Genomic DNA, 22,685 nt, shown 5'->3' with positions numbered 1-22,685 from the left:
GAGTTCAAATTCAAGACAAACCAGCTGAGGAGAAGACAAATACAAGGACTGTCTTCAGGTTTAGGCTTATTTAGAACTCTGTTTACTGCAGATTAGTACTAACTATTACTACTCATGGTAATCTGAGATATACTAGGCTCTAATCTTACTGTTACATTCTTGAAAAAGTATTCTTGACATGTGCTTCTTTCTTCAAAGCTAATTAACTCTGCCCACACTGTGCTATTTATACCCAGTGGGAAGTATCTCTGTGATTTCATCACAAGGTTGCTGCAGAGTCCTAAAGCCCTTACACAACAAGCCTCGTACCTACATGTTTTAGTTTGGCAAGAAAAACTTTTTCTGAAAATGATGTTCTCCCAAACATGCCCCACCCAGTGGTCCAGGTGAAAAACTTGCGTTTCCCAGGAGATTGGACTGATAGGCAGTGCAGCGATGCTATTCCTTCATGACGTGCTCAATTGAAGTGTATATTGATGATTCTTATTGTCCTTGCCAAGTGCTAGAATGGTCATCCATTTGGCTTCAACTGAAAGCTTGTGAGTTTGAAGCATTCATACCCAGTGGGTATTTGACTTCTTTCCTGTGAGGCTGATGGAGAGGGAATAGAATTTGAGTGAATTCTACATCTTCTTCCGATAGCTGTAACCCAGGTCAAAGGAAGCAATAAACAAGTAATGAAAGGAGAAGGTCCAAAAGTAGCAGGATGAAGACAATTAACAAGATTATATAGAACAGATCACTTCTGAGGATTAGTGAGGAACTGTCTTGCGAGCACAGGATTGTACACTTGTGCTGCTCGACATGTTAAAGCTTTTATGGCAACAGGCTAATAAAACACTATACTCAGAACAGCATGTGTAATTTGGGCTGGTAGCATGTCAGGAGCTGGTGAATGTCAAGGCACCACAATCTCTCTGTTCACCATTCTGTAAAATGTGTCTTTATTTCACAGAATGTAACTGCAACCAATTCGGATCAAGACATGACCGCTGCAATGAGACGGGGCACTGTGAGTGTAAACCAGGAGCCACAGGCCTCAAGTGTGAGGATTGTAAACCAGGATATTACTGGAGACTGGGCTGTTTCCGTAAGTATATATAGGACATTAACAGTGAGTTAGGAGAGCTACAACAGACCATTAGCATTAATCTCATTACGGTATAAAGTTTACCTCAGACCTAGCTACTCTCCTGCAGAAGTACCTTTCCTGTGTCCAGTGTCAATGAGGTTAGTGAGGAGCCCCTGCCAACGGCCTCCTCAATAATAAATTTTAAAAAGACCAGAGAATGGCTGATAGCACAGAGTGCTCCAGAGAAAGAGTGGAAATTTAATGTACATTAGATGCTGAAAAAAAGAAACTGAGCTGCAGTTCTCTGACTGCAGTGTGGAGTGGACTGTAGTCATCTGGATTTCACATTCTCTGCTATTGTAGCTAGCAACATCATGAGGTCAGACACGATAGCTGCTGAAAGGAGGTTTCAGAAAGAAGAAAGCGCAGGTCTAGATGCTCGCATTCATATAGTGCCTTTGTGGGCAGTGCAATGGCTCAATGGTTAGTATTACTGCCTTACGGCACCAGGGACCTGGGTCTAATTCCAGCCTTGGGTTACTACTTGTGTGGAGTTTGCACATTCTCCCCGTTAATGTGTGGGCTTCCTCCCACAATACAAAGATGTGCAAGTTAGGTGGATTAGCCATGGGAAATGCAGGATTACAGGGATAGGGTAGGAGTGTGGGTCTGGGTGGGGCATTCTTTGGAGGGTCAGTGTGGACTTGATGGGCTGAATGGCCTGCTTCCACACTGTAGGGATTCTATAGCTATAGCATTTCACAACCACCATGATTAATAGTGTATGAAGTCACTGTTACAGAAAGCCTCACGTTCCAACAAATAAATGGCCAGTTCCCCAGATCTTCTTCCAGTAAGGTCCATCTGAGGGGGTAGTGGGGACCTTGTTTCAATGTCTTCCTGAGAGACACATTACCCTGCAGTGCCAGGCTGGATTGTGTATTCACATTTGGAGTGGGACTTCAATCACCTGATTTGAGCAAAGGTTGGAGGTAAAACTGACAAAGTGGAAGCCCGCTTGTGGTGCAGTGGTAGTGTCCCTACCTCTGTACTGAGACCCAGGTTCAAGTCCCACCTACTCCAGAGGTATGTAATAACATCTCTGAACAGGTTGATTAGGGGAAAAATAGGTTGAATAAAAAAATGACAAACTGACCCTATCCTGATTAGGGGTCCTGCCAATTTTTCAATGGGAGTAATGGTAGTACATTCATGGGTGGGGATCCTGTTGATTTTAGGAAAGACAAAATGTTGGATAGTCAGAGACTTTTTCCCAGGACGGAAATGACTATTACGAGGGGGCATAATTTTAAGGTGATTGGAGGAAGGTATAGGGGAGATGTCAGAGGTGGGTTCTTTACACAGAGAGTGGTGGGCGTGTGGAATGTGCTGCTGGCAGTGGTAGTGGAGTCAGATATTTTAGAGACTTTTAAGCAACTCTTGGATAGGCACGTGGAGGATAGTAAAATGCAGGGTATGCAGCATAGATTGATCTTAGTAGGATAATAGGTCTGCACAATATCATGGGCCGAAGGGCCTGTACAGTACTGTACTGTTGTATGTTCTGGGCAACGATTGGATGTCTAAAACTTCTTTTCAAAAAGAGTGTTATTAACACACAAGCCAGTCAGGAATGCTATGAACTCCCAGCGTGTACTGTGAAAGTATCAGATTTCCCCTTTTGCTTATGACTTTCCTCTGTATCCTCTTGTGAATGTACTCCCTGCAGCAAACGTTTGTGACAACGAGCTTCTATTGTGTCAGAACGGCGGGACCTGTCACCAGAACCAGCGCTGTGTCTGCCCCAAAGGTTTCACCGGTATCCTGTGTGAAGGGGGGAATTGCGACCCTGAAGGTGGGAACTGCAACGCATCCTGCACCTCACTCCTGAGCCAGTGGGCAGCCCTGCTCTCCGCCCTAACATTGCTGCTGCTGCTGGCCTCTCCCTGTGAATAATCTGCAGGCAGCTAGGCAAATCTACACCCAGGAGCTGGAACAGCGTCCGAGGTGCTTTCAGGAGCCGGAAGCTCTTGGCGATGACACGGTGCCGCCGGTGTGGCGTGAACCAATGGAAGTGTCGCTTTGTAGGTTCCATGTATCTAACAAAATGAGGTGATGATGACAGACTGTATAAGTTGACACATGTTGTACCGTATCCCACAGTGAACGTTGCTCATAATCAGTTTAGGGAGGGGGAGGGGGGGAAAGAGACATTTAAGGAAGTAATTCCATCACTAAAGCCAACGGAACATTTAGGAACTATCGTGGCGAGTAACTGCAAATTGAACTGTTCACATTTTGCTACATAATCCAATGTCATCTGTTGCCTAGATGTACTGATGCCTCAAACTCTAGTGGCTGCTTTTTTTTCCGCGAAATACCAGCTTGACGGGAGAGAAAATGGTTCAGTTTGTGGTGAGGTAGTTTCCAGAGGGTGGTATATAACATGACAAGCAGTATTATTCTACCAGATTCAATACCTTTTATTTTGTAGAAATGGTTATTTTTGCTCTACATACATGTGAACATATTATGGACATTTTATTATACACTGACAGCACACAGTAAAAAGACTTGTTACATCATTATTCTGGAATTCCTCATATTATTTTTGATTTTCTTTTCCTGAAAGGATTGACCTTTGACAGAACTGGGTCATCAGGAGCTATTTCAGGATTTGGAAAGCTTTTTAAAATTAATTTATTTTTTCATGGGATGTGGGCATCAATTGACATGGCCAGTATTTGTTGCCCATTACATATTGCCCCACAATGGAGTGGTTTGTGAGGCTAATTCAGAGCCACACATTGCTGTGGGTTTGGAGTCACATGTGGGCCTGGAGTCACATGTGGGCCAGGCCAGGTAAAGACAGCAGATTGCCTTCCCTAAAGGAATAGACTAGCTCTCAATTTGGATTTTGTTAGTTGAGTTTAAATATCACCATCTGCCCTGGTTGGATTTGAACCCACATCTGAATTATTACCTCAGTGATATTATCAGTATCCCACCATCTTCACCCGAGAAAACAGCATTGACACTGCTGCTGGTGGCTGCATATAAATAATAGATGGACTGTGAGTATTGAAGTCTGATCGTCTGACCTCCTCAAAAATATCCCATCGGGCAGGGGGACAGTGATTTCTTGTGCCTGAGGGGTTGGACCATCTTGTATTTTCCCAGTATAACTACTTTTAAATCCAATTGTTCAGATGTATTATGACATATCTCTGGATCAGATGGGATTTGAACCTTAAACCCATCCAGCTCAAAGGTAGGGGCACTATCATTGTGCGACAAGAACCTACTTGTGCAGTATATCCAAACCCATATTTCCTAGTTGCTGGCTTAAGGCAGTTATCAGGAAAAGCAATTGCAGCCTTGATTCACTCAGTGACTGAAATCAGATTAATTCAGGCCAGTGATCTGTCATACCGCATATTCCTAAACTGATGTCCATCACCTTTCTGTAGAATATTTTATATACAGATGGCTTCAGCCATTCTACAACAGGAGAATATCCCTTATCTTTCACAGTACAAGTGAGCTGATTGATTTCAACAGTAATTAGCCATTTTACCAAATGGACTGTTGTGATTCATGAGGGCAGCTCACCACCATCCCTGGATCCCCTTGAGAAGGACAGTAAATGCTGACCCAGTGACATCCACATTCCATGGGTGGCCTTGTATCCAACATACAGAACTGCATGTGAGCAAATAGACACACATCTCATGGGCAACCAGCCAGTTTAAATCTGTAACCTGGAAAAGGGGAAGCTGACAGGGAGTCTTACTGCAGTTCATCCCATATCCTGGCATATTCAATTAGACTGCTCTGACAGCACATTGGAAAAGACTGGAATAATGTGAATGAATGGCAATAACTTCACTATTACGTTCCTGTGTTAGAGATACCATACTTACAGCTGAATAAGAATTTTTAAAAACACACTTTCAGCTTCAAGGGATTATTGACCAGATCATTGACAACCAGGTCCTCTGCAATGAAAAGCATTCAAATAAACTGTGATCTAAGAACCATACATCTTTGTGCAATCACTTGCTACCACTTATTTGTATGTTTAGAAGCCACCAAGACTTCACTTCCCTGACGGACCCACCATCTGATCTGATCCCCAATGAAGTTTAAACAGTTTGCAGTATCAGGCATGCAGTTTCTTCATGGTGTGGGACAGTGGAATGAGTAATTACCCTGGTGTCTGTTTAAATATTTAATTAATGCTCCTATCTTTGCTAAACATTGCAGACAGATCCACCTAGCCCCATATTTCTTGGGGGGAAAGAACAGTATAGCAGTGGCCCTGGTTTATGTTGTCAGCATGTCTTCCTGTGTAACAGATTCTGTAGTTTCCACACTGTGCGACAGTAGCATTTGGTTTTAATCACTGAAACACACAGATGTAGGAATCTCCAGAACAAAGCACTGCGATAGATTAACTGCAAAAATAATCCCTACTCTATAAATGCACCTTCAATTTTGACTTTAAACCTTTTTAATCTCCTTAATCTGCCTAAAAGGTTAAAGTGAGATCTTGTAGAAAAAATAGCAGTAATTGCTTCTGGGAAATGAAGGGACTAATTTGATTAATTTCTACTGTGTGGAGGACAGTAAGAAAAACAACCAACACTATTCCAGTCTCCTGCTGCATGTTTTACAGCTGCACCCTACCATTCCCTGTGTAAGTCCTGCCCCTGGTTTGCCTTACCAAAATGCAACATCTCACATTTATCTGAATTAAACTCTATCTGCCAATCCTCGATCCACTAGCCCAGTTGATTAAGGCCACTCTGCTGTAGGATGTTATTAAACAGGAAAGGGTGCAAAGAAGGATTTTACTGAGACTGGAAGGTTCAAGTTATGAGAGGGGCTGAATAGGCTGGGACATTTTTTCCCTGGAGTGTAGGAGGCTGAGGAATGACCTTATAGAGGTTTTAAAATCACGAGTGCCACTGATAAGGTGGACAAAGTCACACAACACCAGGTTATAGTACAACAGGTTTATTTGAAATCACAAGCTTTCAAAGCGCTGCTTTTTGTTAGATGAAGTGGAGGGAAGCACACAGGCACACAATTTATAGGTGGAGAGACTATTGCAATATAATTCCAGATAATTAAGAGTGTCAAAAAATAGTACAAATGATGTGAGTGGCGTGTCGACAGGCTGAATAACAAGTCTCTGCAGGTGATCAAAAGTGTCAAATGGTATAAGGTGTCTACAGCTGAATAACAAGTAAAGGGATGACCCATGATCCAATTAATTGAGGCAGAGAGATAATTTTTTAAAAAATCAATCTGTAACCTGGTGTCATTGATTTCTGACTTTGTCAGTACCTCCACATCATAGATAAGGTGACTAGCCAAGGTCTTTTCCCCAGGGTAAGGGAGTCCAAAACTAGAGGGCATAAGTTTAAGGTGAGAGGGAAATGATTTAAAAGGGACCTGAGGGGCAACTTTTTCACACAGAGGGTGGTACATACATGGAATGAACTGCCAAAGGGAGTGGTAGAGGCAGGTACAATTACAACATTTAGACAGGTACACGGATTGGAAAAAATTAGAGGGATATGGGCCAAATGCAGGTAAATGGGACAGGAAACCTGGTCGACATGGACAAGTTGGGTCAAAGGGCCTGTTTCTGTATTATGTGAGTCAATGGCTCCTTAACCAACTTTTTGCAATATGACACAGTGTTTCTCACACAAACTCACATGTCCAGTGCTTAAGCAAAACTCTACACCAAGACACAAAGATCAAGTGCCCTTCAAATTGTGTGTGGCCCAAGGAGGGTGAAGGTGGTCATGATAGAGTAGCCAAATTTGAAGTGAAAAAATGGATTGTGAAACTGTTATAATGTGTGTGGTGTCAGCCATGTCTCAGCTGGTAGCACTCCCACTGCAGTCAGAGAACGTAGGTTCCAAGTCTCGCCTCAGAGGCTTAAAACATTGTCTGCACTCACCCTTTAATGCAGTAGTGAGCAAGTATTGAGATAATGAGATATTAAACGGAAGCCCTTTTAGCCATCTTGGGTCCTGAAAAGATCCCAGGGTATTATTCAATGAGTAGGGTCATTCTCCTGGTGCCCTTGCCAATATTTGAGTAGAGTTTCAGTGAAAGAGTGAATGAATCTGATGATAATTGCATTCAGAATGAAACTGGCTCAAATCACCCAATAATTATCTTCTTTATTTACACATAGAAGGGTTAGAGCACAGGAGATCACTCAGCCAGTCATGTTTGTGCTAGCCCTCTCCAAGAGCAATTCAGAGTACCACTCTCTACAGCTCTGCTTGTTTCTCCTTGTTGGATATTCATCCCAGTCCATTTTAAAACCATGATTGAATCTACTGCCTCCAACCTCAGGCAATACCTGCCAGATCCTAACCATTTTCCTTAGGCCATCATTGTTTGTTTTACCAATTACTTTAAATCTGTGCTGTCTAGTTCTTGATTGTTTTTCTAACGGGAACAGTTTCTCTCTATCTACTCCCTCCAGTCACCACAGGACTTTGAAGACCTTAATCAAATATCTCTTCAAGCCTTCCTGAGCTGAGAACAGTCCCAGCTTCTCCAATCTTACAGCAGCATTATCAAATCAGTGACCAATCCCAGTGCTGAGTTAAGATCTTGGCACTCGGCAGCTGTTCGAGATGGGCTGAGCTGATCGGAAATACAACAACGCAAAACCTGCAGATGCTGGAGATCTGAAACAAACTAAAACAAAAGTACCGGGAAAGACTCAGCAGGTTTTGCCGCATCTGTGGACAGAAAAACAATTGACATTTTGTGCCCTTTTGAAAGCAGCTAGGAAATGGTGGTATTTCTGCTGACACTGGGGAGTGGGAGCTGGGGAGACCACTTTGCAAGCAATGAAAACAGAATGGGCAAAACACAGACTGGGTAAGGGCTTTGCTGAACACCTCTGCTTTATCTGTAAAAACAAACCTGAGCTTCCATTTGACTGCCACTTCAACACGCTGCTATGTTCCCATGCTAACTCTATTTCAGGCCTACTGCAATGCTCCAGCAAGGCTCAATGCAAGCTGGAGGAGCAACGCCCTCATCTTCCAACTATGTACCTTATAGACCTCAGGACTCGATACTGAGTTTAATTATTTCAGAATGTGAACACCCTCCTCCATGTCTGTTACCCAACCCCACACACTCAGCTCCTGTTTCATAAGGGCTGCTCCCACCACAGCCAACCCTCTTCCAACTTTTCACAGTCCTTGTTCTCATCGATTCAGCATTAACGTCTGCCCCAATTTACTGTCAGCAATCTCTTTCTCTGCGTCCCTTTTTTAGTCTCTCTGAGTGCACCAACTCCACGCATTTGTCTCACTACTTTCCCCACAATGATCCAACCCCACAGCCCCATCATCAGTAAAAATACCACCTTTTCCCAGCTGCCTTGAACTCTGATGAAAAGCAACTGGACTCAAAACATTAATTCTGTATTTCTCTCCACCGATGCTGCCCAGATTTGCTGAGTTTCTCCAGCTCTTTCCGTTTTTGTTTTGAAATACCTGATGTGTGATGGAACAAAAGAAACCCTGAAGCCAAAACTTCACATACAAATAGAGATACTTATCAAAGTCTCTCCCACTACCATTTGGTTGTGTATCTTACACAATCAGTACTAGGGTGCTCAAATATACACTTCTGTCTAATGTGCAGATATAGGGCCAAATTTAGAATGGACGTTCCACTGTTCTGTCTCTGTGCCCCATGCTCTGCTCTTCATTGCCTACTTTTGTTAGAACACCTTAATTTCCACAGGACAGTTGAGTCTGCAATACTACAGTAACTCTCACACCCAGCAACATTTGTACCACACACTATAGCTGATATGAGATAAAGATGTCTGATACAAATACCATTATAAGAGCCATTAATACTAAACTTTGATTTGAATGTCTCTTTGCTATTGTCACAATTTCAAGCATCTTTAATTTTCAGAGATGCCTGTAAAACTATTTGCTTCAGTGTAGTGTTGCTCACACAACTGAAAGGTTAAAGCTTTATTGCAGTTAATAAAAAACAAACTGCATTTACTCAATCAGGAGCCAAAAAAAGCAAAAGAAATACAATATAATTAGTCTTACTAACACTGACTCAGGCCTGCAGAGTTGAAATCATTATAATTTTAATCAGTAAATCCGGGAGCTTGAAAGCAGAGATTTTCAAAGAAGCCAGACCGGCATTTTTATTTAAAGTGCTTGGTTAGTATCTGCTTGTCATGTTACCGTTCCGTTTAAATGTATAATCAGTACAGTAAATCAGAGAGTTCAGCAGAGGCTGTGGTTTTCTGGTCAGCCTATACCTCGGCTCATGTCAGATCTGGCCATTGGACCAGGAGGAACATTAAATATCTGGAAGCAATAAACAGCAAAGGCACATAATTGATCCCCAGTGTCAAAGCACTGAGCCATGAGGGAAGAATTGAGACAAAAGAACACTAAATTGACTGCCTTGTAAGATTAATGCACCCCAAAATGTGGAAACTTCAGAGTACATATTATTAAACAATAAATTAAATTCTCAGTCTTTTCAAGCTAAATTAAGGCAGAGGCAGAAGGATACAGTAGACTACACAAGTGGAAGGTAACTTTAAGACAGTTGTTGGAAAGAACTTCAAATTAAGTGATATTCGTTACTTGAAATACATTGGCAATAGAACCTTAAGATAAAATGTCAACTCACAGAATTATAGAATCCCCAAGGTGTGGAAGCAGGCCATTCAGCTCATTGAGTCGCATCCTACTCGGACCGCACCCCCCCCATTCCCTGTAACCCTGTGTTAGCATGGCCGTTCCACCTGACCTGTACATGTTTGGACAGTGGGAGGAAACCTGAGCACCCAGAGGAAACCTGCACAGACACTGGGAGAACGTGCAAGCTCCGGACAGACAGCTATCGAACCGTAGCAGTGGTAACTACTATGTCGTTTAAGAGCCATGTAATAGGATGAGAAGAAACCACTAAAATTTTCATGCTTTTCTTATCACCATTTATCATTTTATTAAAAACTCTCTTTCCACTAATAAGTAACCATCACTGCTGCACTTGGAAATGTTTCTCGTTCAGTCACTCCATCACTCCACATCCAGTTCTAGACCCACATCCCTAACCTTCCCGTGGGACAGTGAGTGCAGAGGAAACAAAGGGCACCAAAGAAGACAACAGATGACTTAACCCCAGTGTTTTAGACATTGGGAAGGCAATTCACCAGCAAGGCCCCTTGAAGCAAAGTAATACCATGAGAGATGCTATACTTGACAGAAAATATTATTTACCTTTCATATTACACACTGATTACTGTTTGCAGCCAAGCACTTTAACACAATAGGACCAAATCAAAAATATCCACGAGGCCAGAAAATAAATTTTAAAAAGATGAGAATTAGAACACAAATATCTCTGGCATTTATTATTATTATTGAACACATGCCATCAAAAGTCAAAAATATAATATATTAAACATGAAAAGAAATTTTAAAAATGCAGACAAGAACTTTATCAAAGAAACATGAAAAGTTAGAATGGAGTCCAGAGATGTTAAATTTGGAGAAATTTGCTTCATCGAGGGTGTAAGTACAGCCCAGGTTTGGAAATTCAATCCACAGTTTTCAAGCAGAGCTGCATGATGCTTGAATGAGCTGAACCTGGTTCTCCACGGGAGATGTTAAATGTAACCTTTGTGGCATTATCAATAGCAAATGTGTATTAATCATTAAACCTCAGAGATCCAGAGATGGCTGAGTGACAGGAAGCAGAGGGTGATGATTGAAGGGTGTTTTTGTGACTGGATACTTGTGTCCAGTGGGGTTCCACAGGGATTATTGTTGGACACCTTTGCTATTTGTGGTTTATATAAATGATCAAGACTTGAATATAGGAGGGTTGATTAGTAAATGTGTGGGAGAAAATTAGTGGTGGACAGCCTTAGATTACAGGAGGATATAGAGGGGCTGATCAGTGACAAGGGGAATTCAATCTTGATCAGTGTGAGGTGATGCACTTGGGCAAGACAAACACAGCAAGGAATATATAAACAGTAGGTCCCTGTGAAGCACTAAAAACCAGAGAGACCTTGGTATACATGTCCACCAGTGCCTTAAGGTATCAAACCAGGTGAATGAAGTGGTTAAGAAGGGTTTATTAGCTAAGACAATAGGGCTTCACAGCAAGGAAGCGATGCTGGAACAGTATAAAACATTGGTTAGGACACAGTTAGTGCATTGTATGCAGTTCTGAAATCCACATTGTAGGAGGGATATGATAGCATTGCAGAGGGTGTGGAGGAGACTTAACAGGATGTTGTCTGGGCTGGAGAGTTTCAGTTATGAAGAGAGATTGGACAGATGGGGCTGTTATCCTTGGAACAGTGGAGACTAAGGGTCGGAGGTGGGAGTGGAGGGGGGGAAATATGATTGAGATGTACAAAATTAGGGAGGCATAGATAGGGTAGACCAGAAGGAATTTTGCCCCTTGGCAGAGAGATCAGTGCCCAGGGGATGCAGATTTAAAGTGGGGGGACAGGAGTTTTAGAGAGCTTGTGAAGGAAAGTCCCCTCACTGAGGCTAGTGGGAATATGGGTTACCTGAAAGGGTGGTGGGAGTAGAAACCCTCTTAACATTTAGGAAGTATTTATACATGCATTTGTAATTTGAATGCATACAAGATTAAGGGCCAAGATCTGGAAAATGGGATTAGAATAGGTAGGTGCTTGCTTATGACTGGTGTAGACTCAATGGGCTGAAGGGTCTTTTTCTGTGCTGTAGACCTCGGACTCCAAAAAGTTTAACCTTTCTAAATCACTGACTACAACCAAACTAGGAGAAGTTGAACAATTATTAATGTTGTTAATTTATATCACCATCTTCAAATGGTTGAAATAATGAAATAGTACACAAAAGAGTCAAATATAAAAAGAGCATGTTTCATGGAAGTGTACAACCTGCTCTGATCATGATTCTAATTTCCTGATGTAAGGTTAAAAATTAATTTCTCCCTGATTGTTCCAGGGTAAAATAAACGAGCTCCAGACTATTAACTGGCTTTGCATTATTTATCTAAGTGGTTGTTGTTGAAATTTAATTTCATGGTCAACACAGTCCTGGTATAGTTTGCATTACTAGCCTGAAGAAAAAACATGTAGAAGGTGCTCAATATAGCACATACCCCTACTAACTACATTGACTCAACATTATTACAATTTTGTAGCTCTTCCCTGAGGCTTTTTCCTGCCTGGTTGATGTTCTAGAACTACAAACAAGAATCTTATTGCCGGCTTCCATTCACTGAGGAAGCTTCAGGCCAACACACATCAAACAATTTGCTCTGAAAACTCTGCTCACATTTTGACACTGTGATAAATTCCCTGCTACAGAAGCTGCTACATAACTTTCTAAGGAATAAAGTCAGTTTGCGCAATCTCCCAATGTTAATTGATCCTTTAAAATAAATCCATGATCCAAATCTACACCCCTCCCAAAACTAATCAGTCTTTCTTTGGGTCATACACAGTGTACCAAGTTTAATTGAAACATCACATTGACAGGAGCAACAAGTAGATGTATTTGATTTGATTTAGTATTGTCACATGTACTGAAATACAGTGAAAAGTATTGTTTTGTGTGCTATCCAGACAAATTATACCTTATATAAGTACATTATTCGAGTACCTTATCTAAGCAGGTTCAGGAACAGCTTTTCCCCAGCCAGTATTAGACTCATGAATAGACTCTCTAGCCTCAAATAGTGACGATCTTGCTAACATTGATCTTGCCAATGTTGATCTCGCCTAGTGCACACCCTGTGCAATGTAACCTGTATGTCTCTAAGTATTTTTGATCTGTACATCCTTGCTTACTATGATCTGCCTGCACTGCTCGTAAACAAAGCTCTCCATTGGACTTTGGTACACATGACAATAAATCAATCGCATCAGGGTAATTGAACAGAATGCAAAATATAGTGTAACAGCTACAGAGAAGGCACAGAGAAAGATCAACTCTACTATATGAGAGGTCCATTCATAAGTCTGATAACAGCAGGGAAGATGCTGTTCTTGAATCTGTTGGTGTGTTTTCATAACTTTGCATCTTCTACCCGATGGTAGAGGGTGGAAGAGGGCATAACTGGGATGGGAGGGATCTTCGATTATGTTGGCTCCTTTCCTGAGGCAGCACAAAGTATAGATGGAGTCAATGGAAGGAAGGCTAGTTTTTATGATGGACTGGGCTGCGTTCACAACTCTCCTATATATTACATGCCTTACCAAGCTTTTAAATAAACATGATAAAGGTGTAGAGCTGGATGAACACAGCAGGTCAAGCAGCATCAGAGGAGCAGGAAGGCTGACGTTTCAGGCCTAGACCCTTCTTCACCATTTCTGAAGAAGGGTCTAGGCCCGAAACGTCAGCCTTCCTACTCCTATGACGCTGCTTGGCCTGTTGTGTTCATCCAGCTCTACACCATGTTATCTCAGATTCTCCAGCATCTGCAGTTCCTACTATCTATGATATAGGTGCACTTGTTTCTGTGACATTGAAAAGTGCTGCTGTACTATACCACACAGCCACAACACGAACTATCAATAACCTTTTATCATGCAGTTGGCAGAGGGAAAAGCCAATTGCTTCTCTTCAGATTGTTCCAATAAAAAACTTCTTTATTCAGCTGAATGAAGAGATGGTGTGGTAATTTAACAGTTTAGTACAAAAGACATGCTGCACTCCCTCAGCAGTGAGATGTGCAGTCCCAGCTGATAGAGATCAAGATTGCGGTTTATCCTCCAAAAAAAAGGAATGCAAATTGATAGGGATGAATGGCCTCTTATCATATTATAATTTCCATGTAACTCTTTGCACTGCACTACATTGTCAGCTTGAGTTCTTTATCCAAATCTAGGTGAGGCTTGATGGACAACTTGTTGTTAGTCACTAACAGTCCCCATTAACAGCTATTCACCCTCCTAGCCAGATCATTATCAACTGCTTTGTCTATCCAACTACCGTTATCTCTCAGATAGTTTAATCTACTGTCACCCAAGTTAATAACTATAAACATATTAACACAAATAGCAGTGAGAGCTGTGTAGCTTGGCTTCAGTCTGAACTGTAATTAACCCTTCTAATGGTGAATAAATTCTATAGTGAATAGGAACAACCCTGCCTTAAAATGATAGTGCTCGGCATGGACAAAGTAGAAGTGATGAGAATCCAAAGACTTGTGCGAAGATTTGGAGTAGAGATATTGAAGGTCGTGAGAGTGTGGTTGACAGTGTGTGGTAGAAAGGTTTGAGACAACTCAGAGGCATGGGTGTGTGCTGTAGTGGATGTGGTAGATGATATCCAGGTCAGGGCAGACAATGGATGTGGGGCTGTCCAGCAGACATGGAAGTAGAATAATTCAAGGAAGGTTGTGCAATGAATCAAAGAGCAACAGGAAGGTGGTTAAATGAATTAGGAAGGCTGTGACCAGAGCAGAGGGGTGGGAGATGAGGTAAGGAAGGAAACAATGTTGCAATGGCTTTATAAACAGAGAAGCACCAGAAAATAAGAATCTTTACTACATAACTAATGTTCTTTTGCTCTCTCTGGCTTCAAGTATTGCTTGCAGCTTGATTTTCTTTGGTTATTATCATTACCTCCATGCTTTCTGACTAAATTAAATGTTTTAGTTTCATCAATATTAATTTTCTTTTGGTTCAAGCAGTTTAGCTTGATTTGTTAGGACAAGCCGTATTGAAGGAAATCTCAGCAGAATTCTATTGAAATTCTGGGTGTTGGCAAGGAATTAAAAACTCCATTAATGGATTTCAATTATCAAGTATTACATTTCCATTATCGCCAAATGGAGGACAGAGAAGGGTGAGAAGTGGAAAAGGAGAGTGGGCAGAGAGAGTTTGAGAGAGAGACACACGGAAAGATGGAGACAGAAAAAGAAAAAGAGGAGGTGGTGGGAAGAGATGGGTGGAGATGGGAACAGCAGGGCTGTAGAACACAGGGAATGAGGAGAAGGTTAAAAAACTACAGAGAGGGGGCACAAGTGGGTGAAAGAGACATACAAATACAGACTGTGTTTTAGAAACAAAATTGCATTCCAATAAAATCACAAACCCCTCTCCCTCCCACCACCCCCACCCCTAACAATCCAATTTGGCTAAGGATGTCAGATACACTGATGTTGAATAGGAAGTTTGGAACCTTATATTTGGAGGATAGTCGAGAGGACAACGTTTTCAGAAGTAAACTGAAAGTTTGAGAATCCTGAGCCCTCATAGAAATCATTGGCATTCTACCCAGACAAAGCAGTTAATCTTCTAAGTTTTAACAAGTATCTGACTTGAGGGCTTTGCAGTACATATTCAGTGGGTGAAGAAGAAAAGTGGAGTTATAGTATTTAGTTTGGAGTATGTCACTGCATTTATTGTATTTTCATTATCTTTAATGTAACTACTATCGAATGTTATCATAGTTCAAGTTCTTTGACTTCTGTCTAGGAAATATCTTTTGTTTAAAATGTCAAATTTGTGACTTCTTTTAGTAAATCCCGGAGTCTTCAGATTTTTTTTTTTAAAAAATAAAAACAGTATAGATCTCTAACCCACGTTTAACAGCAAAACTAAAACGTGGAGTTAAAGTGGTGTTTGCGATGAAAATACAGATTTGGCCAAGAGACAGAAAGCAGAGAATAGTGGCGAATAATGGTCTAACAGGCTAGAAGGAAATTTACAGTGGTGCTTCAGAGGGGTGAGTATTAGGGCCACTGATCCTTTTGATATATATTAGTGGCCTGAACTTTGGTATGGGAGCATCAGTTGCACATTTGCAGATGACACCAAGTGTGGCAACAGAGTGAACAACCAATAGAAAAATCGCAAACATCAGGAGAATATTTAAAATCCCATCAGATGTCAGGATGGAATGTTATACAGAGAAAGGCGGATCGGTCTACTTTGCATGGTTGAAATCTAATTTAACCTTTTGTCATTTCCAAAGTTGATTAAGCCAGCAATTTCCTTGCTGACCTCAAATCCTCCAACATTAGGGCATCCAAATCTTTGCTGGAATAAAAACAGAAGTTGCTGGAAAAGCTCAGCAGGTCTGGCAGCATCTATGAAGACAAAAATCAGAGTTAACATTTTGGGTCCAGTGACCCTTCCTCAGCGCTGATGGTGGCTAGGAAAACGTCGGTTTATATGCAGAAAACAGGGAAGAGGATGGGGTAATGAGTAAATGATAGGATAAAGGAGAGAGAACAGCAGTTGGATAGACAAAGGAGTTGATAATGATCTGGCTAGGATGGTGAATAGTTGATAATGGGGACTGTTAGTAACTGACAATAGGTAGTGTGTAACGGCAGGCTATGTGATAATAAGGCCTGGTGTGTGGGGTAGGACATGGAAGAGTTTAGGCCCTAAAATTATTGAACTCAAATCTTTGCTGCCTTTTTTCTAGCCCAAAGTAACGCTTTGCAATCACTGCAGTCTTTTGCTGATCAATATTGGCTTCCTAGTGTTCTCATCTTAACCTCAAATTTAGCATTCTTTTCCTCCCCTGGCTCACTTCCCCCCTTTCTCTGCAATTTCCCATTCAGTCCTAAAAATGCTTGAAACTCTCCAGTGCACCTGCTATGACCTTGTGCATTCCTCTCTCCTTTAGCTCTGTTGGCTACTGTGCCTCCAATACTTTGGTCTCACTCTCTGGAACTTCGTCCCTAAATAACTTATTTTTGGTTTCCATGTTCCTCGATCCACTGCTTTTAGTTTTTCTTCCTTTGGCTCATTTATTTTCATTATAGATCTGGAAAGCACCTTGGAATATCCCCCTATGCAAGTTGTGCCTATTGAAATCCCTCCATCATCCCACAGCCCATTCTTTGAATTATTGCCTATTTTTATTCAAGCAATTCTTAAAGAAAATGAATTATTGGCTGGGGTAATTCATTCTTGAGTAAATATGATGTTACCAACGAATAATTGTTATATTGGCTTGTACATATTTCATGGCTACCTAGGCAAGATACTAATAACTATCCTGCCTACAAGTCATTTGTTAAGAGATAATAAATAAATATTTGAGCATTAGCCTGAAGATGACCTTTCACCTTGGCTAAACTTAAGCCATACACCATATAACCTCATTCCTTTCTTCTGCCCTCTATATTTAAAAAAAAATCTAATTACAGGACCTGGAAACTTAATCCAACATATGTCCCGGATTTAGTTGCACTCACAAAGACAATTCATCATCTCCGGTGTACGTAGAATTCTTGTTCAATATATTGGAGCCTATTAATTCAGAAGACTCTTGAACTTGAAGGGCAATGCTGCCTCTTACATTACTAGTATGCAATCCCATACAGCTTCAAGACTCTGCATGCTCCAAGAGGTGGCCAATCAAAACCCAAGTATTGCCACAAGGTGAGTGAAAGTGGGAGGCAATGTCAGAGTGCCACCGGTGCTTGATCTAAACTATCACTTCAAGGTCAGAGAACAGGCAAAGACCCAAAAGCAGAGCAATCATCCACCTCCCAGTGCTGCAGAAATCCAGCTGAGAGAGGCTGGAAAAGGTTTTAAAAATGTGTTTATTCAGAAGCAGGGGTAAGGAAGGAAGAGGAGAGTGAAAAAAAAATAAATGAAAAATTGCACACATGCCCTTAAATTAAAAATCTAATGACACTAAAAGTGCTTTTCTCTCTAGATTGCTTCAAATCCAGTTCATTGCTCTTGGTACTCTGATATTCATTTAAAAAAAAACTGAATGTTAAAAAATACAATGTTTTGTAAAAGTTTATAAATATTATCAAACCTTAAAAAGTACTGAAATGCCCTGTGGAAATATGGAAAGGACTTCCTTTCCCCCAAGCAAACCAGTGGAACAAGAATTCTTTTGCGAGAATTTATGCACCAGATTCCATTACAGTTGAACATGTTTTGTCATTAGTCACAGTCCTTGGATGCCACCTACAGTCTTACTATAGAAGTTGAAGACAATTTTTCCCCAAGACATTGGAAAAATGAATGAGATTCTCCATAAGGATTACAAGGATGCAGCTATCATGGCAAGTTCTTAATGCCAGAATACATATTCTGCCTTAGAATTGAGGTGTTGGATGATAATCATGAACTTTTTGACTGACCATATTCTGTTCAGGTTGAGGTTTCTCCAGATTCCTGTGACGTAGGAAACTTTTTTCTCTCTGTTTTATACAGAAATGTAAATCTATAAAGCTGATACGCGTTTCAAACAAGAGTGAAGATGCTTGGTATAAAAACAAAGTCCTGGAGAAACTCACCAGGTCTGGCAGTATCCATAAGGAGAGATACAGAGTGAACTCTGAGTCTCGTATTACTTTTCTTCATAAGTGAACACAGGCGAGGTTCTTTGGACACATCTTCACAGAAGATGGAAATTTGTGCAAAGATGGATTAAAATTAGAAAGTTGCATTACCCAAAAAGCTAATAACAGTTAGTATATATGTGCTTTGAAACATCAAAAGGTGGAAACGATGGCTGAGGAGTTGCATTGGAAACCTGGGTCCCAACTTTTGGGCTTACAAACGACACCTCCTCAAGAGATATGGAAAAGGCATACATTGGCATTAACAACTAAGAAGCAATTGCTGAAAGCTGCGATGTCTGGAGGCTTTTTGTTTGAAAATGATGATCTGTTCAGATTTTCAAATGTGAATTACCAGGAAGAACGCATTACAGCAGCATCTATAGTACAAAAGCTCTTCATCAGTTGTAATGTGCTTTGGAATGTCATTTCATTTTTGCAGCTAGGTTTGAAGCTTCTCTTCCCACACCCCTTCCCCACTCCCGACTTGCCTCTTCTTCAATTAGGAGCTGTATACAGTGATGGAATTTCTGATAATCCTCCAATGCTTATTTAAGAATGAAAGCCTAATAAAATAACAGCCATACAGTACAGAAGAGGCCCATTGGCCTATTGAGTTCATACTAAACTACCTTTAAAAATTACATGGATGAGCACATTCAATGTTATGAGCCAAATGCACATTGAATGTGCTCATCCATGTAATTTTTAAAGAATTGTGAGGTTTTCCACTTCTACTCCCTCCCAAGCAATGCACATATATGCAACAGCATTATTTCCCAAACCTTTTCCCATTGTGAGGCTTGAAAAATGTTTGACTCTTCCGAATGTTGTTTGGAATGGAGGAAGGACAAGTGGGAGGAATTCTGGAAACCTCTGTGCTGGAGCCTTACACTTATATAATAATTTAAGACTTGAGAGAGCTGGAGAACCATGTAATATAATGCAAGTTGACAGGGCTATGAGGCGAGACAGTTATAAATCACATCATGGCAGCAATCCCTCTATTTTTCTTTTCGGCTGCAACAGGCTGAGGTCAATGCATGGCAGTAACTTCCAGAAGTGGACGTCAATGTTGTAATTAGCTTGCCAATACCAATCCTTGCACTTGCAACCTTGGAGTCATTATATGTATAGCTGAGGGAACCTTGCACCTGACCTCCAGAGTCAAAATAGATGACGTCTAAAAGCAATACCTGAGAAAAGAGGTATATTGTTCCGTTAAAAGAAATGCCATATGCATGAAGTCAAGATGCTGACTGAATTGTCAACAGAATAAACAGTATTAATTTGGAAAAGGTTATAAAGAATGAGTCTGAATGAAAAGGAGTAAATAATTGGCGAGGGAATTCAAGAGATTGTCAAAAGATTTGTGCCAGTAGGTGCAGCTTTTATCAAGTCATAAGTAACTTAGTTTCAAATTATACCTTGGGCTATGCTGTTAATATTGGTAATACCAAATAATGAATTTCTTCAAACAGTGATAGTAAAAATCATAACTGCTCTTGTCCAGTAGTATTAGGGTTCAAAATACATGAGGTTAGAAGGCAAGTTTATCCCTGAAATGCCCTGGATAATTCAATAATGGGGGCAAACAGAGAAGAGGCATTAATAAGTAGAACTGAATCAGAGGAGCTTTTCCTCTGATCATTGTCTGGTTTTCTCTCCCAGTGGCTGCTGATAAGCCTGAAGAGCTGCAAAGGGGTTGAGGGGAACTGCAAAGGGCAATCAGAAAGTTTGAACCTTTCAAGAAAAGAATACGCAGCTTATGCAGTAGCTCAGTAATCAATGAAGTAACAAATTAGCTACAAATGAATCAGTACTCTTTATTTTAAGGCTGCAAAACTTCAAGAACTATTATACTGGTAGAAATATAGTGCATATTATTGTAATGAATACTTAATCAGATAATTTAATACAGATCAGTTTCATGAGTGACTAATTTCTCTAATTTTGCTTCTGTGCAAGTCCAAATACCCCATGTCAACAAATACAGAAGGAACTGTTACCTCATGGCCACATAATCTAACAGTGGAGTTAGAGAGAATGAAAAGGAGCCCCTGAAAATTCAATATGCTCCTTGGGCACAATTAATTATTCAGAAGTAGAGGTATGCCTGATCACTAAGCTAACAAAGTAGAGACCAAATTTAGTCACAAGAATGTTGAATCGAGAACAATTGATAGCTAATGCTTTTCTATTAGATCTCTTTACTCTGGCTTCTTTTGTTCAATTTAGCCTCAACAACTTTCACTATGGTTTCCTTAATTTCTAGATTATAGGTAAATGACGCCCCCAAACATTTAACTTGACTTAATAGCTACAATTCACTTATAACGTGAGGATAAACATAAAGGTCAGGCTCAAAAACAAAGTTGCTGGAAAAGCTCAGCAGGTCAGAACTGAGGAAGGGTCACCAGACCCGAAACGTTAACTCTGATTTTTTTTTTTCTTCACAGATGCCGCCAGACCTGCTGAGCTTTTCCAGCAACTTTGTTTTTGTTCCTGATTTACAGCATCCGCAGTTCTTTCAGTTTTTATAAAGGGCAGGCTGACATTTTATGAATTGAGGGATACAAACAAAAACATTAAGTAGGACACTATTGCGACCCCCATTATCCTACTTTTGAACATATTGTATGAAATGAGGATGACCACAAAATCTGCCCAACCTATTTTATCTTGAGGGAAGTCTTTGAAAAGAAAATTATTAATCCCTAAAGTAATCAAACAAATTTGTGTTAAACATGCCTCTATTTTTAACAGGCTTAAGTCCAAATCCAAAATACCTCTATTTACATTGTTGGTTCCAGCTTGGTTCACTCCAATGTATTCATAATATTACAAAGTCAACTTGTATAACCATAATAATGAAGCAAGACAAGACTGTTTCATCCAAAGTAAGAATACTTGTTCATCAGGTGTGAAGAGGTCATTAATTTTAGCACAGCTTAAAAGTGTAATCTGACTATTAAGCATGAGCTGTGTTTTTAGTGGGTATTAAAGTGAATCAAGTCAAGCTGTTCAAGTAGACTGACCCTTCAGTGCAATGAGGGGTGCTACACTGTCCAAGGTAATTTGTTGGGTAAGACATTAATCTGAAGTCCTGTCTGTCTTCTCAGTGGATGTAAGATTTCCCATGGCACCTTTCAAAGAAGAATAGGGAAATAATGCCTGGAGTCATGGTCATGAGGTAGTATAACTATGGATTACACAACAAACTTCTGTGGGGCTTTTTAACAAATCATTTGTTATGAATAAATAAAAAGGGAGTTTAAAAGAATCCAGCAAGCTTTTGTAAAGTGCAAATAAATATCAAATTTCACTCATTTCAGACATCAGAATTGTTGAGTGTACATTACAAAAACAAAAACAATTATTCAATTATACAAATAAATTATGGATGGATCTCATTATACATTACGATGCACAATTACTTCAAGAATGAGAGAATAATTTGTACCATTTTGGAATACGTGTAAATCTTGCAAATTGATCACCAAACTACAGCCACAGCAGCTGAGGGGGGTCAGGGCTTTCTGCCTCTCATGTGACACCAATCTCTGTACTACCATCCTCAATGGAGGAGAAAGTGCAGTTTAATCTGATTTCTTTACAAGAGCTGCCCGTTTTGACTTTGATTAATTAATAGAAGGCAAGATTCAAACGATGCAAGTTGAGTGATATCAGATTCATCTTCTTTCCATCCTTCATCATGGATTAGATATAAATTCACAGCCATGACAATTCTGTTCGAGCAATAGGCTTCAAAATTTGTTCTTTCCCATTTGTCGAGTGATGTTACTGAAATAAATTATTTGAGCCACTGACTGGTATGTTGATGCTAACTTTCCTACGGAAGAAAGGCAGAGAATAAGAGTGACCCTTACCTTGCTCTAGACATTCCTGGTAAGTAAGCAGATCCCTCTTTTGCACAAATCTCCAAATGCAATAATTTAAATAAAGATATTGCACTGAACGCCTGGCTAAGCAAGTCTAACCTGTCAAAAAATGTTAAGTTCAGATTCATATTTTTATTCAATTCAGGTGCAAATTTGGAAAATTTACAAAATTAGGGTGCACTAATTTTATTCAATTAGTGGGGTAAATTGAAAAACTAGAACTTGAGTGTTTCAGATAACATGGTGTAGAGCTGGATGAACTCAGCAGGCCAAGCAGCATCAGAGGAGCAGGAAAGCTGACGTTTCGGGCCTAGACCCTTCTTCAGAAATAGGGGAGGGGA

At 40.4% G+C, this 22,685-nt stretch overlaps 1 protein-coding gene across 4 annotated transcripts in view; it reads left to right on the top strand.

Annotated features, from left to right (window-relative positions):
- The window catches only part of LOC109921011 (netrin-G2-like), a 104,975-nt gene extending 101,738 nt beyond the window's left edge, over window positions 1–3,237 (top strand). For 2 of the 4 annotated variants that reach the window (XM_048613703.1, XM_048613705.1), the window contains exons 6-7: window positions 956–1,090; window positions 2,802–3,237. In XM_048613703.1, the coding sequence (XP_048469660.1) occupies window positions 956–1,090; window positions 2,802–3,028 (362 nt within the window). In that variant the 3' untranslated portion in view covers window positions 3,029–3,237. Of the gene's footprint in view, window positions 1–953; window positions 1,091–2,801 lie in introns of all 4 variants that reach the window. The other 2 variants (XM_048613704.1, XM_048613706.1) reach the window with 2 other exon arrangements.
- Window positions 3,238–22,685: the final 19,448 nt, after the last annotated feature.

This window comes from Rhincodon typus, chromosome 28, assembly GCF_021869965.1.
Source record: "Rhincodon typus isolate 14 chromosome 28, sRhiTyp1.1, whole genome shotgun sequence".
NCBI lineage: Eukaryota > Metazoa > Chordata > Chondrichthyes > Orectolobiformes > Rhincodontidae > Rhincodon > Rhincodon typus.
Note: the sequence above shows the minus strand (reverse complement) of the source record. Positions and strands in the feature narration are given on the sequence as shown.